Source organism: Varroa jacobsoni, unplaced genomic scaffold, assembly GCF_002532875.2.
Source record: "Varroa jacobsoni isolate VJ856 unplaced genomic scaffold, vjacob_1.0 scaffold_803, whole genome shotgun sequence".
NCBI classification, from domain to species: Eukaryota; Metazoa; Arthropoda; class Arachnida; order Mesostigmata; family Varroidae; genus Varroa; species Varroa jacobsoni.
In genome coordinates this window covers 36031-50392 of record NW_019213705.1, presented here as the reverse complement: position 1 = coordinate 50392, position 14362 = coordinate 36031, and the positions used below count along the sequence as shown (strand labels likewise).

The 14362-nt window shown below is 43.1% G+C and overlaps 1 protein-coding gene across 2 annotated transcripts in view; it reads right to left on the bottom strand.

Annotated features, from left to right (window-relative positions):
• Window positions 1–14362, bottom strand: part of S6kII (Ribosomal protein S6 kinase II) — a 156448-nt gene that overhangs the window by 118964 nt on the left and 23122 nt on the right. The window contains exon 1 of one of the 2 annotated variants that reach the window (XM_022839490.2): window positions 8541–9096. The exons of the other annotated variant lie outside the window; for it this stretch is intronic. Within the exon in view, the coding sequence (XP_022695225.2) occupies window positions 8541–9026 (486 nt within the window). The 5' untranslated portion in view covers window positions 9027–9096. Of the gene's footprint in view, window positions 1–8540; window positions 9097–14362 lie in introns of those variants that run through there. 2 annotated transcript variants of the gene reach the window in all.

The following is a 14362-nucleotide window of genomic DNA, read 5'->3' as shown; positions in this document are numbered from 1 at the left end:
TTTTACATATTCATTGGATGCTATAACGAGGAATAGGGGCCGTTCGCTACGAGCAGAGCCCTGCTTCAAAGTTAGGATGGAAAAGAAGAAAAGATCATCTGGATTCCATAAGCATCCACCTGTCTTGACCTTATAATTGTTTCTATATAAATATTCATAGATGTTCATGATATTTATATTGCGCAATCAACCACAACACCGTTATTAGTCAAAGCAGAAATTCGCGTATTAGCGCAGAAGTTTCAAGTGCCCTTTTGGGCTCCTACCGATGACTGGTTAACAGCCCTTTTACTGCTATAATTTTATGGTGTCGCAATATCTTAAAATAAACGCCACGGTAGTAGGTTGTTATCATTTGGCATTCTTTTTGCAAAACTATTTTGAGAAAAATGTCGAGAAATATCAATTACTTTTTTTGTTGAAATCACATCGGTCAAAGCGTGATCGATCCGAAACGTATAATTTGAATTTAAAGACAGTATCGACATTTTTTTATTTAATAACCTGCATTGAATAAACAATTGCACTAGTCCACCTTTATTCGTATTCTTCTAATGATATTTTTGTCCTAGACCCGTTTCAGAGTTCATTAATTTCTATGTTAGCCTTGAGTATGTTTACCCCACTTTTTTAAGATCGATATTATAGTCCAAAAAATCGACAGATTTGAGACGTGCCCCCTTATAACCTCCATAATTATGTTCCCGATTACAGATGGTCAGAATACATATCTGTTTACATCTAATTAGTTACTTTCATAGTTTCATGCCAACGTACCAGCTCGGAAACAAAGTCCCGCAATGCCGTTTGTGCTTATAGGTATACATTGCTTTTTACGTTCGGCGCTTAAGTTATTAGGCGTTAATTTGGACAAGTTTTTTCAGGCTTGGATCTAACAGAGCTATGGATCGGCACGGTAACCATTTGCCAACGTCGACATTTGAACTAGCGACGACCGTATCAGAAACAGACGAGTTGTACCTAGAGGATGATTTTGATTAAGGTATATTTGTGTAATATTATCAGTTGCTGACATTAAGCTCTGTATAAACACTGTGCGCTCTGAACTGTTGGCACGGTTTATCTCAAACGTTCTCGCATTGTCCTTTTGTATTTTTGCTACCGTATTTTAAATGGTGATGATCTTTCAACGACGAAGCCAGCATAACCTCGTTGATTGAGTTCTATAACTGAAACCGGTCTTATCGGCTGCTGTGTGAACTCGTCTCTCAATTTAACGTCTGTGTTGTTTAACGTCTAGCCGTGAACGTTCAACTTGATCAGGACTGATCATCCATGGGCGATAAGTTTCCTCCATATATGTCTGAGTTAAACACAGTTTGCGTGTTCTTTCCCTATGGCCGTTCTCCTGCCTTCGTATAGCTGAGGGTGTGAAAAATAGAGTAAAGTGGAGGAGATCAACTACAGTTCATTCAGCTCGCGTATGTCAACCACAAGAGCAGACCGAAGGAAGGCACGCGAATCAAGGGTGTCTGCGATGTTTCTAGATAGATGCGCAGATAAGCTGCCCAACATACACTCTTTTATTAGGGGAAAACGCTTGAGGCCCGCTACAGGATAAGAAATATAGGTCCGGACTCTTTCCTATAATTTATTTTTAAAATAGTGTCTAAACAAATATCTGAATGAAATATCCGCTGCCAATCCATGTTCAGTAACCATTCACTAGTTACCTTCAAAGTACTACTGTTTTTTTAAACAGTAAATGACCCTTCAATATTCACCCTACGTCAACGCAATATTGGTAGGTGTAAATCCGTGTACACGTTGCTCAAAAGCGTTAGATATAAAAAAAAAGTCACCGTAGAGAAATTTTGGGTTGACAGCAGGCCAACGCTCCCAGAAACGGTTTATAAATACAAAAGACGCAAGAAAAGACTAACGATTAGAGTTTATCTGAACGATTCAATTAGCAATTTGTATTCTGCTCTTCAAAACAGCCCTAAATTTATATCTAAAAGATCCACATGAATAAAAATAGTTTCTGGACAATTTTGACAAATCGCTTAGATCGAAATTTTTTCTAAAGACCGCACGATCTGTCTTTTGAACTGGCAACAACTTAGGCCGAACAGCAAAAACGGTTCTAATCTTACTGGGGCTTCGTCTCGCATTCAGCTCCCCGTGCCGTGTATAAATCTATCGGTATTGCTTTTAACATCCCTCGGAAATTGAAACAATATATGTAAATTCTGTGCACATCTTGACGGCGCCCGACTGCAAAGGCGTGTGATTGAACTATCGTTTACCGAATGAAACGCATAGAAATCGTGTGTCTGAAAAATACAATAACACAAACATGCCCTTTCAAGGGACCCTTGGGTCAGTTCGTTCAATGGTCAGACAGACAGCGAGATAATTATCTCACAAGGCTAGTGTGCAAGTGTTAGATGAGGAGACGCTATGAAATCGAAAATGTGCCTATAAATGTGAACTATCCGTGTGTAGATGTGCATGGATGGGCCCTTATCTGTCAGGCGGTTTCCCATTGCTGTCTATGAACGCGCCGGTGCAGGAGAAGACACAACGCTTAGAAATCGACCGGCTTCGCGATGTCGAACGACGCTTCTCTTTGACGAGATCACGATAAAGGGGTGTATGCGTAATAATACCTGGGCAAATATGCGACACACGAAGTTAGACCACGTTGATCCTCCACTCCCTACAAATTCAATAGGTGCAACGTGTTTGGAAGCCAATAAGAGAGGCCAAATCACTATAGATCGGTCAGCGAAGCCAAAATGTACGTAGCGGCTATATCATTGTACTGTAAATTAACTCAGCCAGGAGCAGCCTAAATCCTACGATGATCTAATTATACTCAGAGAAGTGATTCATATATAACTACCATTAGTAAAATTGATGATAATCTTCTTTAGTCGTAAGTGGACCGTGAGCTACACGTGACGTATGCAAATAAACTTTATTATAAAATAATATTAGTTTAATATTATTGGTTATGGTACCTGATAATAAGCGGAATATCTAGTAAACATATCTAGATATATATTTCCAAATAGCAGCTATAATAATAAGCGTAGAAATAATATGTGAATAGAAAGAACACCTACTTCCCTTTCGAGAAAACTGCGCCTCGCACAAGCGATCAGGCCGGATTCTATGGCGAGTCGCACATGTTGAACATTGTTTATACGATACATGAGAGCCGTATAAACACACGTTGGCGGGCTGACGTCTTTAAATCTAATATTATACATATCGCACATGAGCTTGGCTGGAGCACATTGGACCGAAGCTGGGTAACGTTCACTATTTACTAATATATTCACTGCATGTACTGAAAAACCACGAAACCGAACGCAACGCACAGCATGAACGTATGTCACCCCGCGTTATTTATGGGAACATACATACGTTTCTAGGTATTTATGGATATCTAGCATTTGTGCAAGCTTAGACACTGTTTTTTTTTACGAACAACAGTAAAAATATGTGTTTCTCGTTTTCTTTGCTGCATGTGTGTTTGTGATTTATTTACAATCAACCAAAGCAGGGACGCATGATGCTTTTTCTCACAGTTACGGTCTCTGGCAGAGCTATATTGTAATAGTAGATGAATAGTCTGAGTACGGCACAACGAAAATATTCTCTCATATTTCTGGCTGTTGCTACTATACTTAACCGCGAATAGGTGATAGATCAGTAATTTAGCTATTCGGCCTCCTACACGGGCTAGGGACGAAAAAATAGGTAGCACTATAAGATTGAGGGCCAACGCGACGTCGCGTTTGTTAACTTCAGCAATGGACATAAAGTACTCAAAAGTTATATCCGGTTCCTTATTTCATATAAGTATATATACTTTATACAAGACCTATTTGAACAGTATCGTAGAGCCTCGTTCACTCCGCTCAGCTGCGACCCTCTTGTTATTATCCTACACTTTCTATATAGTAGACAAAACTACATCTTTACTATGTACCATTTATGAAATCGTAACCTAAAACTACATATGAGTTCCATAACTAAGCTGAGAACTTTTACGGGGCATAATCAGAAAGAGAGAGAGAGAGAGAAAGAAACTGATGCTAATGTCTATAACCTTGTTAGCTCTGTTTTCTTACTACTAACCAGTAACAAGCCTGATTGGCGCAAATTGTCATTACCGCTATAAATACAGTCGTCGACTAACAGGCCGAGCATACAGAGGTCCACTCGGTCCTGACAGTCTTCGCTTTGTGTGTTTTGTAGGCGGACAAAAAGCTGGGCTCTGCCCGGTCGTTCACGTGTAGCCCTCTGAACCTTCGTCGATTAAGAGCCGCTGTATGGAGCAGCGCCTGATGTTGTTAATGGCAACCAGCTACTAGTGCCATTGTACAATTACATATAGTTACGGAACTGCAACGGTATTGGCCATGCTTGAGTTCAAGTTGTCATATTTTCTCACCTTTCGCAAACGTACCAACACACATGCACCCGACGCGCTCCCTACGGGTTGTAGCAGACGCCAGTTGCAGGAACCCGGGTACATGCTGGCTGATGTATCCGTCTGAGCTGTTTTGGTTAGATTAGGATTCGGTTACGGTGCCGATCTCGGCTGTCTCTGGACAGCCTGGCCGTCGTGGCGTTTCGGAACTATAGTTACTCGGGGTGGCTCCAGGGTCAGACCTCTCATCTTGTTATTGACCGACATCGGAACTGAGCACCCGAACTGGTGGCAACAACGATCTGAGCAGCGACAGAGGTCAATGGGCAATCACTTAAGGAAGCATTTTACAACGGCTTAATCAGCCCAACCTTGGCACCACAACAGCTAATCAGTATCAGAGAATATTATTACGGCGCGTAGCAAAAATGTCTTTCGCTACTGCTACGTGAGGACAAATTGTAGAGCAAATAAATCGTATGCGGGCCGGTACCAGTGCGTTGTCTCTACAACTGCTGGCAGCTAGAAAGAAGCGAAGCCAAATTGCCAAGCGCATAATCCAATTAAAGACGGACGAAGTGGTAGGCAAAGTTGCAAGGCTATGGTCTGTGTTGAAACGTTCGACACGTGTGTGGACGGAGTTGCGTTATTGGCAAAGCTGTCTATTCTTGACTACTTGAGACCTAAGCTGTGGATCAGGACCTTCGAGACAGCAGCAGGTATCTACGGTTAGTCGCATAAGCGTCTGTTCGGGATTGCTTAGATGTGGGAAGAATTTATGCGCGAATTCGAGGAGATGATGAAAATCTGTACACGTTCATCCAGGAGCACGTCGACTTAACATTCGAGTTGAAAACGTTTTTTGAAGATGTGAATAATTCGTGTTTTTGGGTCGCGGCTTCATAAACTATTCTGCTGTAATGCCGTCGGCTTACTTCATGGCTCTTGCGAAGCTTGCACACGACTATCGCCTGCACCGATGTCTACTTGAACCCGAACTGTCGGTAGGCTCAGACAACGTGCGCAGTAGTTCGAGGTTCTGTGTCCCTTGTGATTTGCAGAGCCGTTTCGGAGCTAAACGTCGAAGCCTTGGAAACAGGCAGCTTTGATACGCGGCAAAAAAAATATCCTATTCTTGTTCAGTCGGCGTCTGGACAATGCAACGGCCGGACCCCCGTCTAAACCGTCAGACTCGACGCTGGAACCGATGTTACATGGTGAGTACCCGCTAATGGGCTCCTGAAGACAATACAATGCTGTTCCGGATTGTGTACTGTTAGGCTGAAGCCGTCCGTGCTCATGTTCTGCCACTCTGGGAAGTCTAGAAACTAAGGCGTGTATTCCAACGTTTACCCCCATTCAAGAGTATCCTTAATTGCAAAGGCGATCGGTTCCAGAGAACGCCGAGACGCATACATTTCAATGTCAGTGGGTGTAGTCTCAGCAATCATGGAGAAGGACTTGGTTTAAGCACATCGAAGAACCTTTCAAAAAAGAACTAACTCAGAACGCGAACAGTCCTAGACTATACGCTGAAACACAGACGTGGGGAGCGCTGCCAAGTGTTACAAGAGATACGTACAAATAGTTTATTTGCTTTCAGGTATTTCCGTAGCTGTTGCCGTATAGGGAGGTTTAGGGTTAATAAGTTGCCTTTGTGCCAATACCAGTCCGTTCTCACTCTAATATACATACACGAAAGGGAAATGTGTATGTTTTGCGTATGTACGTGCGAAAAAAAAACTTGCACGACATCGTTTGAGTCCCACTTGTGAATGGCATTAGCATTCTAATGATTGGGTGTCGCATGGTGTCTTATTGCTGATGCGAATATTTTTAAAGCGTTGAGGGTTCTCATCGCTGCTCCTACGGTTGGTCTCAATTAAAGCATACGAGCATTCTTTTGACACGGTTATAACTAACAGCGTGACAGTGTTCGGTACTCTTCTACCTTCTGGCCTATTGCGACCTAGTTAGCTATGTGGAACCCTACGTTTGCAGATCTAATAAAAATTGGGGAGTTCGGGCTATTGGCAGAAGCTGGTATTGCTAGTTCCAAGAAACAGTAGGACGCGTGATAAGTGCCTACTATCCTGGGATGCACCTGTCCTTTTCGCATTACATCAACGAATAATAAAATAACACTGAACTTTTACAATAAATTGTATACAGCGGTTAGCGTCATTCTAACGGTAACGTCAGGCGAGCATTAACACAGTGACCCACACAATATCGTGCCTCTGATCTGTATATCAATAAAAATATTTACTCTGTACTAAGACAAGGATATTGTTAACGTGGCATAAAAAGCTCGCATATGCAGGACGATGATTATTCTCTGAAGAACTAATCAAGCTTCAGAAGGGAAGCTTCAGTTGGCGCCCGTGATGAAAGACGTTCACCCACTCACATTGTACGGTATATTAGACTATCGGAACAAGTAAAATAACTCATTTTCGGCCATGTTCTTGTTTCCTTATATCTGTGTACATGCTGAAATATTTTTTTTTTCTATTCACGTACATGTACACGAACTGGGAAACATTTGAAATTAACAAATGTTTAGCTAAATTTGACTGAATCCTTGCTCTGGCATCGTCCTAGTTGTATCTGTGCTATCCATTGTTCTTATCAGGTCGTAAAAGGTTATAGTTTAAATTACGTGCCTAAAGGCGTCACTCAAAGCACTGTACCTTTCAAACGCAAATTGATACTATCCAGCCAAATGTATCTGGATAACAATTTAGTATGCGTTGCAATTGATTTAATTGCGTGAAAAAGGCTTCTTCTTTGAAACAATTATCGACAACCTGAACCTCGCTAGATTTTACAAATAGAAGAACTTCAGACATTCAAGCACGAGGACAACTCAGCTTCAACTCAATAGAAACATGCAGATTCTCTTTAATTCAATTCAATAAGTAGCTTTTACTTATTCTGGCTGTATCATCATGGAAGCTTCAGGAGAGTAGGTTTTCCAGGAGATGAATAAATAGACATGATACGCTTACGCGTCACTGTTGCGGCCCACAAGGAGTGGATCTCAAGTTCAATCTCAGGCACAAAACGCCGAGGCCTACATCTTGTATGCGAGCAACAGGATACTCATGAAAAAAAAACGGCTTTTCATGTTCCTGGTGGTAGATGAAAGGTGTGCTCTACTTTGAAACTTTACAATTCATCAAGCGCTTAGCATAACATATTATCGCTTAACGGAAGCAAAAAAGTCTTCCCACTGATGAAGACAGTGGCAAAGCAATTCTGATTTGTGGTAACGGTACTTTCCACCCAGCTTGGGAATGCGACAAATTGTAATGTAACCGGAAGTAAACGAAAGTGCTCTCTCACGGGCTTCTTCACCAAGCTTGACTCTTTCAGATTAGCATCCATTCAAATTGATATAAAATGTTAGCGGGAAAGCGGGTCTCAAAGAGACAATTGGTCTCGGATTATGTAGACTCAAGGTTAGCATTTTAATGCCACACGTAGATGCGTCAACTACCTACTGAAGAGCAATACACGATGGGTCACAGCGGTAATTACTTCAACAATTCAGGTCGTAGCATTCTTCTACAAAATATAACTTGAGGATTCAATTCAAAAGAGCTGAAATCAATTTACACATTTAAGATATAACAATTTCTGATATGAAAGCGATAACGTGTTTGGAAAAAGAACTATTACGGGTCTAGAAGTACTGCGTGACGAGATAAGTAAGTGTACCAAAACTAGGGAATAACTAATACAAAGGAATAGAAAAATTCTTACAAGGTCACGAAGTGATTAAAAGTAAAACATTTGCCTGAACTGTCGTATCGCATTGAGAGACCATGGAAACTGTAGCGGGATTTTGCATTGTATAAAATAATGAGGTGGGCTACCTGCAGCAGTCTATAGGAAAATTTGCACGAGATAACCTTATGTGAGTCATGTGTACGGTAGTGGTGGTTAAAAGATTCATAGTTATTAAAAGGAAGCTGTTACGCTGAAATTAGTCGGTATATAGGTCAAATGGCGATAATCACTCATTCTCAATATTAATTATTATTATGACAGCGTTAAGACGATTTTCCAATATCTGAGTTAGACAATCGTTTTTGGGTTTTTTACTGAAATGCGCTAAGCCACCTACCGGTTCAAGCAGAAGCTTGCAGCTATCGTTGTTGTTGTTGTTGTTGTTGTTGTTATTGTTGCCTTTATTGTTATTGTTTTGTTCATCCTGGCCACTCGAAGTTGTTGTGGTTGTAGAATCCAGAGGAGCGGCCGCTGCCGGTGATACTCTAGGCAGCGGGGCCGCATGGGCTCGGGTAGCTCCAGCGCCGCCCTGATGACCCAACAGGTTGTGCGTAAAATTCTGTTGGTGGTGAGTGCCTTGCAGGATGGCAGCCGCACCTTGGTACGGAAGGCCAATGCCATTCAGCGTGTTTGCTGATGGAGTATTTTGCGTGGGTGGTAGAGAACGCAAGTACGTCGCCGGGTTGCGGTGAACCCTGGCCAGCGAATGGCTGTTCGCCAACTGCGGTATTAACGGGCTGTCCAGGGCGAGTATTGGGTTTTCCTGATGGGGCCGCAACGGGTGGACGCTCACCAGAGGCAGCGAGGGACCGCGCCTGTACATCCTGGCCGCGGCTAGAGATACGAGAATGAGCACGACCAGATTGACACGCCGAGGATTTAACTAGATGAAAAAAAACCACATGAATGAAGCTAGCAAACTCGCTGCTGTGCCGATCTACGTATTCTTGTGTATGGATTATCTGTTAAAGTTTAGTAGAACGGTCACCGGGCTAATGTTATTATGGATGTGCATCTGGCGCCTCGATCGTTGGTGGGGATTTACCGATGTGGGAAGCTACAAACGCTCGCTGGAATCTGCGGCCGACAGACGTGCTAGTCCACGTAAAACGGCATTACTATAGCTTAGTAATTGATTAGTACACGATTTCCGATGCAGTGAACCGACGTGCAAATTCTCTGGTCATAAACAGTTGGCATATAGATCGCATTAGCTATGAAGCGCTGAGAGTGTTTTCGTTGCGGTATAATACTTTTCGAAGTAGCTGATCTTAGCGGCATTTTCCTAGCTACAATTCGTCGTAGACCTTCTGCTAAACAGTAATCTTCTCACATATGCCTTGTTTCGCACAAATTCACATCCATACATCGTTATGTTATTTTGATGAAGACCTGTTTGAAGGAAAGTATCCACCTTTCGTCTCTGTTGGTTATTCCTCGCACGTATTATCCAAGAGTAAATGCACTTGATCCTCTGACTGCCATCAACAAGCATAAACTAAACACCCGAACTACACAATGATTATAGCACAATCATGCGTCAATCCAGCCGGACATCACCATGGAACGACTGACACTGCCGCCGCGTTTATACAGTCAAGTGTGCAACACTCACATCGTCATTGCTACTGACAAACAGCGACGTTATTTCTTGATTCGGACATCTCCTGCGCCGATAACGACAAGTATCGAAAACGACCGCTATCACAAGCAGTCTACTATAATGCTAGCATCACAACTGGCCCCACTCACCCAGGCTCCGCCGCAGGCTCATTCGACGGCTATGGTCGTTGGTCGGTTCGTCCGATTAAGTGCCGCAATGGCGGCAAGTAGCAGAACGATGACTACCGGAGCTAATGCTGCTTGAAGCTACTGCCGTTGTTCGAACACGACTTGCTCTTACGACGCTTCGGGCTCGATCCAGCTAGTAGTGCGCCAATCACTACGGGGAAAAGGCGTTATTGAGTCGAATATTTCTCGATTTGACCAGATAGCGACAGATCCATGGAGGTCGACTGAGCCACGAACAACCCCAAAAAACCCTAGGCTTTGAGTCTGTCCACGATCCAAACCGAGACTCTCGGATCTGTCTCTAATGCCTTCAGCTTCTACTATTACCGCTTCGAACTTCTGGCGCTGGTGATGCCGTTTTTGCAGCGATTCTGCGCCTGTTGGTACTCTCTCTTTTTCGTTCGTTCCTGGGGGTTCTCTTGCTACTGTGCTACTAGACTTTGCTGAACGATCGGGCCGTTGTCACCGAAATGGTAGTGGTTCGTTCTTCTTCGTCCCTCGATCCACATGAGAGTTATCATCTGTGAGAGCTGTCGGATCAGGCAAACCGAATATGCAGCGGAAGAAAGACACGGCTGCGAGTGGGAGAGCGCCAAAAAGAAAAAAGCGGATTCTTTCGCCTATTCTGGTTGAATTAGTTCGGCTGCTCGACTGTCGACTCGCGCACAGTCTCAGATCCTCTCCCGGCTAACCGCTTGCCTACGTACTGCCAGCCGCCTCCATCAGCAACAACAGCTACAGCCGTACTTTGGTACAGGTCCTCGCTAACTGATGTCGCCGTCTGCTTGGGAGAGCAAATGGCCAGTCAACCGGTAGACGCTCAGCAGAAGCCGTAACAGCAGAAACTATCGGGCCAGCGGCCGTCTCGTTGCCTTGTCCTGATTGCTAGGCATCGATCTATACCGTTCGAGCGGTCCGCTATTGCTCCGTTTCTTCTTAGCACGATGACGGAATTGAGGAACCTAGGACGACCCCAACTTTAAGTGAACGACAACAATGCCAGCGCCACTTCGCCAGCCGGTTCGATCTGATCCGAACTTAAGCTGTCGATACGAGATGCTTCTCCGCTGTCAGAAGCTAGACGACATAGTAAAGTAGAAAAAGAGCAGAAAAAAGCGGCGAACTTAAAGAAGACAAGGAAACGACCAACGAAAGAAACAGCCTTCGTTCAGGCGCTTGGACAACCGTTCGTAAGTTCACCTCAAGTTCGCTCTCGCCCACTTGCCTGCTTTCGTCTCGGCAGCAACCACGAGAGCGGCAGCCGACGAAAGAAGGATGGATGCACGAAATACTGAATGAAATATTCACATACACACACACTGGATTGAACCTAAAAATTAGACGCAGCCCTAGCAGCGCCTGAGTTATTTAAGGTCTTCTGCAAAATCAACAGACGAGGAGCACCAGTTCGTCCTCGATGTCACTGGTGTTCGTTCACAAACGGACACAACAGACTACTAAATCGAAATAGTGAATCGACGCCGGTCGCTGTTCGAGGGGGCGAGCAGTCACGGCTACATTGGTGTCACTTCCTAAGCTGCTGTCTATGCTACCTGTTAATCATACTCATAGTATATGTGAGCTAGACAAGCTGTTTTCACTGCTGTAGCAGCTTGTTCACCGCAGAAAAACGGGGCTGATGCCGGCGCTTGGGGCACCTAACCGTTGGGGACATCTCACACCCCTTTCCCCTCCCGAGCAGCGGTCACCGACAGCAGTCGTGTACACCGTAGCCTGTGACTGGTCGCACCGGATGTTCAACGGGCGGTCAAGCAGCTGTCCAGTTAGCCCTAGAAAGGATCACAATCCTAATATATATATATATATATTTATATATATAACGCATACACGCTCGTAGATGGGGGAGCTAGACAGTTGTGCGGAGGCAGGTCGCTAACCAGCACGTTATGGCGTTCAAACCGAACCTCTTTTTGTTGTCTCGGCTTTTCTTGATGACACACATACATATGAACGCACACACGCAAACAAACAGGCACAAGTTCAATCACACGAGCCCATACTTCAGTTTCAATCGGGGTTGAACGCAATCGATTCATAAATAAAGAACCTGTGGCGAGTGGGGTTAGCAACATATCTGGTGAGTTAGATGGGGTTTTAGGGTGGAGAAAGCTAAAAAAAAACGTAGACAGTTTTACATCGAAGTATCAAAGCAACTAGGACACGTCCAGCCTACTAGGGCAGACGGGCCTGCGCATATTCGGAAAAGAAAAGCGGTACAAAATAGCAGGCTTGTGAGGAGGCTTGGTTACTGATCCCGAGGTGTGTGTGTTTGTTCGAGTGTAGGCCAAACCCAAAAATGAACGAGATCTACTGTGTAGCAGACGAGAGCCAGAAACTAGTTAACAGACTAACGCAGTTTTTTAGATCACCCAAGACACTCTGTCTTAAGCAGAATGTCTCTTATAGTTGTAAACTAAACGAGAAATCGTGGCGGAGATCGGTAACGGGAGTAGGTTTAGGATGAAGATCACTGGAGGGAGCGTTAAACGAACAAGTGGCACTCGTAAACTATAGGACGCACCAACATTTAGCCCCATCACAGTTCGCAAGGATTCTTTTGTCTAATAGAAAAGTAGAATGTTAGAGGTGATCAGGTATTCTGAGTCTCGTACGGAGTTAGTGTCGGGCACTTGGGTCTAGAGCGAGTTTGTACCAAACATCGAATTGAACTGAAATTATCTTAGGGCCGCAGTCTTATTATATTGTGTTTTTTTTAACCTACTTACTATAGTGCCTGCATTAACATTAAGCTTTCAGATGCAGATAATTATTTAAGATGTGAGCAACCTACCTTCAAAGCTTTTTGGCTACTCGCGGATTCAAACTTGAGATGCCAGAGTAATACGCAACAATGCCACCTCTCTCCCATCGCGAGGGCAATTTTTCTGTCTTCTTGCCATTATTTAAAAACGCTATCAAAAGCTAAACCAAGTGTTTAATTCTCTATAAGATGCTTGCGTTTGCAGCTCAGTTTGCAGTTGAATGCAGTTCAGAGGTCATAGGGTATAAATACATGAAGCATGCATGTATTTTTTGAACGGACGAAAATTAAATGTTTTTGCGCGAAAGGAGCCATCGAAGTCAAACGCGGTTACAAAATAGGAGTGATATCTGTCTTAGCGGTGACATTAATTGGACCTCATATCCAATTCAGGCTAAAGAAGGACTAGAAGCCAAAATAATTCTTAAGGTTAGTTGATATCTCTTGTTTTATATCTATAAAGAAATCAGATTTTTCTACAAGCACTAGATTTAGGAAAATAAAGTCTACAATGTACGTGCAATAATGCAGAAACGATTTCACACCGTGTCCTGACAGACTATTCAATGACGTTTAACATGACAGGACACAGCACAGCTTTTTATGTTAGCTTAAGTTACTTTGAAAGCAGAAATTACTTAACTCTGAATTCCTTATACAGGTTTTGAGTAAAAACAAAAGTTTAAAAAAATTAGCACAAAAAGTAAGTTGGAATCTTTCAGGTCGTAGCCCAGCTTAGGTATCCGAAACCAATTTCTGCACAGATACTCATATCCTTAAAACCAAAAGGAACTACCTATACTTCACAGGGCGTATATGTTCAGCGATGAGTACACGAAGTCTAGAGCGATTACAACGCGATTTTGTTTTACTTCAACTGTTTCCCTTTGCAGAGCAATGAAAAATTTGTCAGTTCCTCAATTAAGCTCGCATTGTTATTAAGTCTAGTAAAAAAAAAGTGACGAAATGTTAATGGCTGACCGTATCGGCCAATTTAATTAGTAAATTAGCTATCCGTTCTTGGCTTCGGCCATTAAACGTAGTGACCTTTTTCGCTGTCTATTGCTTTATCTTATTTGCTCTGTTTGTGAGTTTACTTGCCTGAACCCCTTCTGAACACTACATTTATGACATTTTGAGCATTTCTATACGCTGTCACAATATCTCTAGTTAATTGTGGGGACACAAAATGAAAGAGCGAATAGAATGAAGGTGTGAGCCGACTAGAAGTTCTGGTGGGGATTGCTACGGCAGGTGTTAACAAAGTTAAACGATTTTTTGCTCGAATGAGAAATTACGACAGAAAACACCACATCATAATAGTAATGACGACAAAATTCTTCTTCTATTATACCTAGATATTTAAAAGTACAAGGCCGTATTGATTTTGTCTAGGCCATGCGGGACCACAACCGAGAGCTGTACAGGTCCTCTGAATTTCTGTTCAAGCAATCCTGCTATAATATTACTTTGTTTACTATGACGCCTGCTTGGGACGTAAGAGAGAGAGATGAGCGAAAGCACCGTGATTATGCAAGGTTGACTGAAGATGCCCTTCTGTGTCATAAATATCAACTATGCAATAA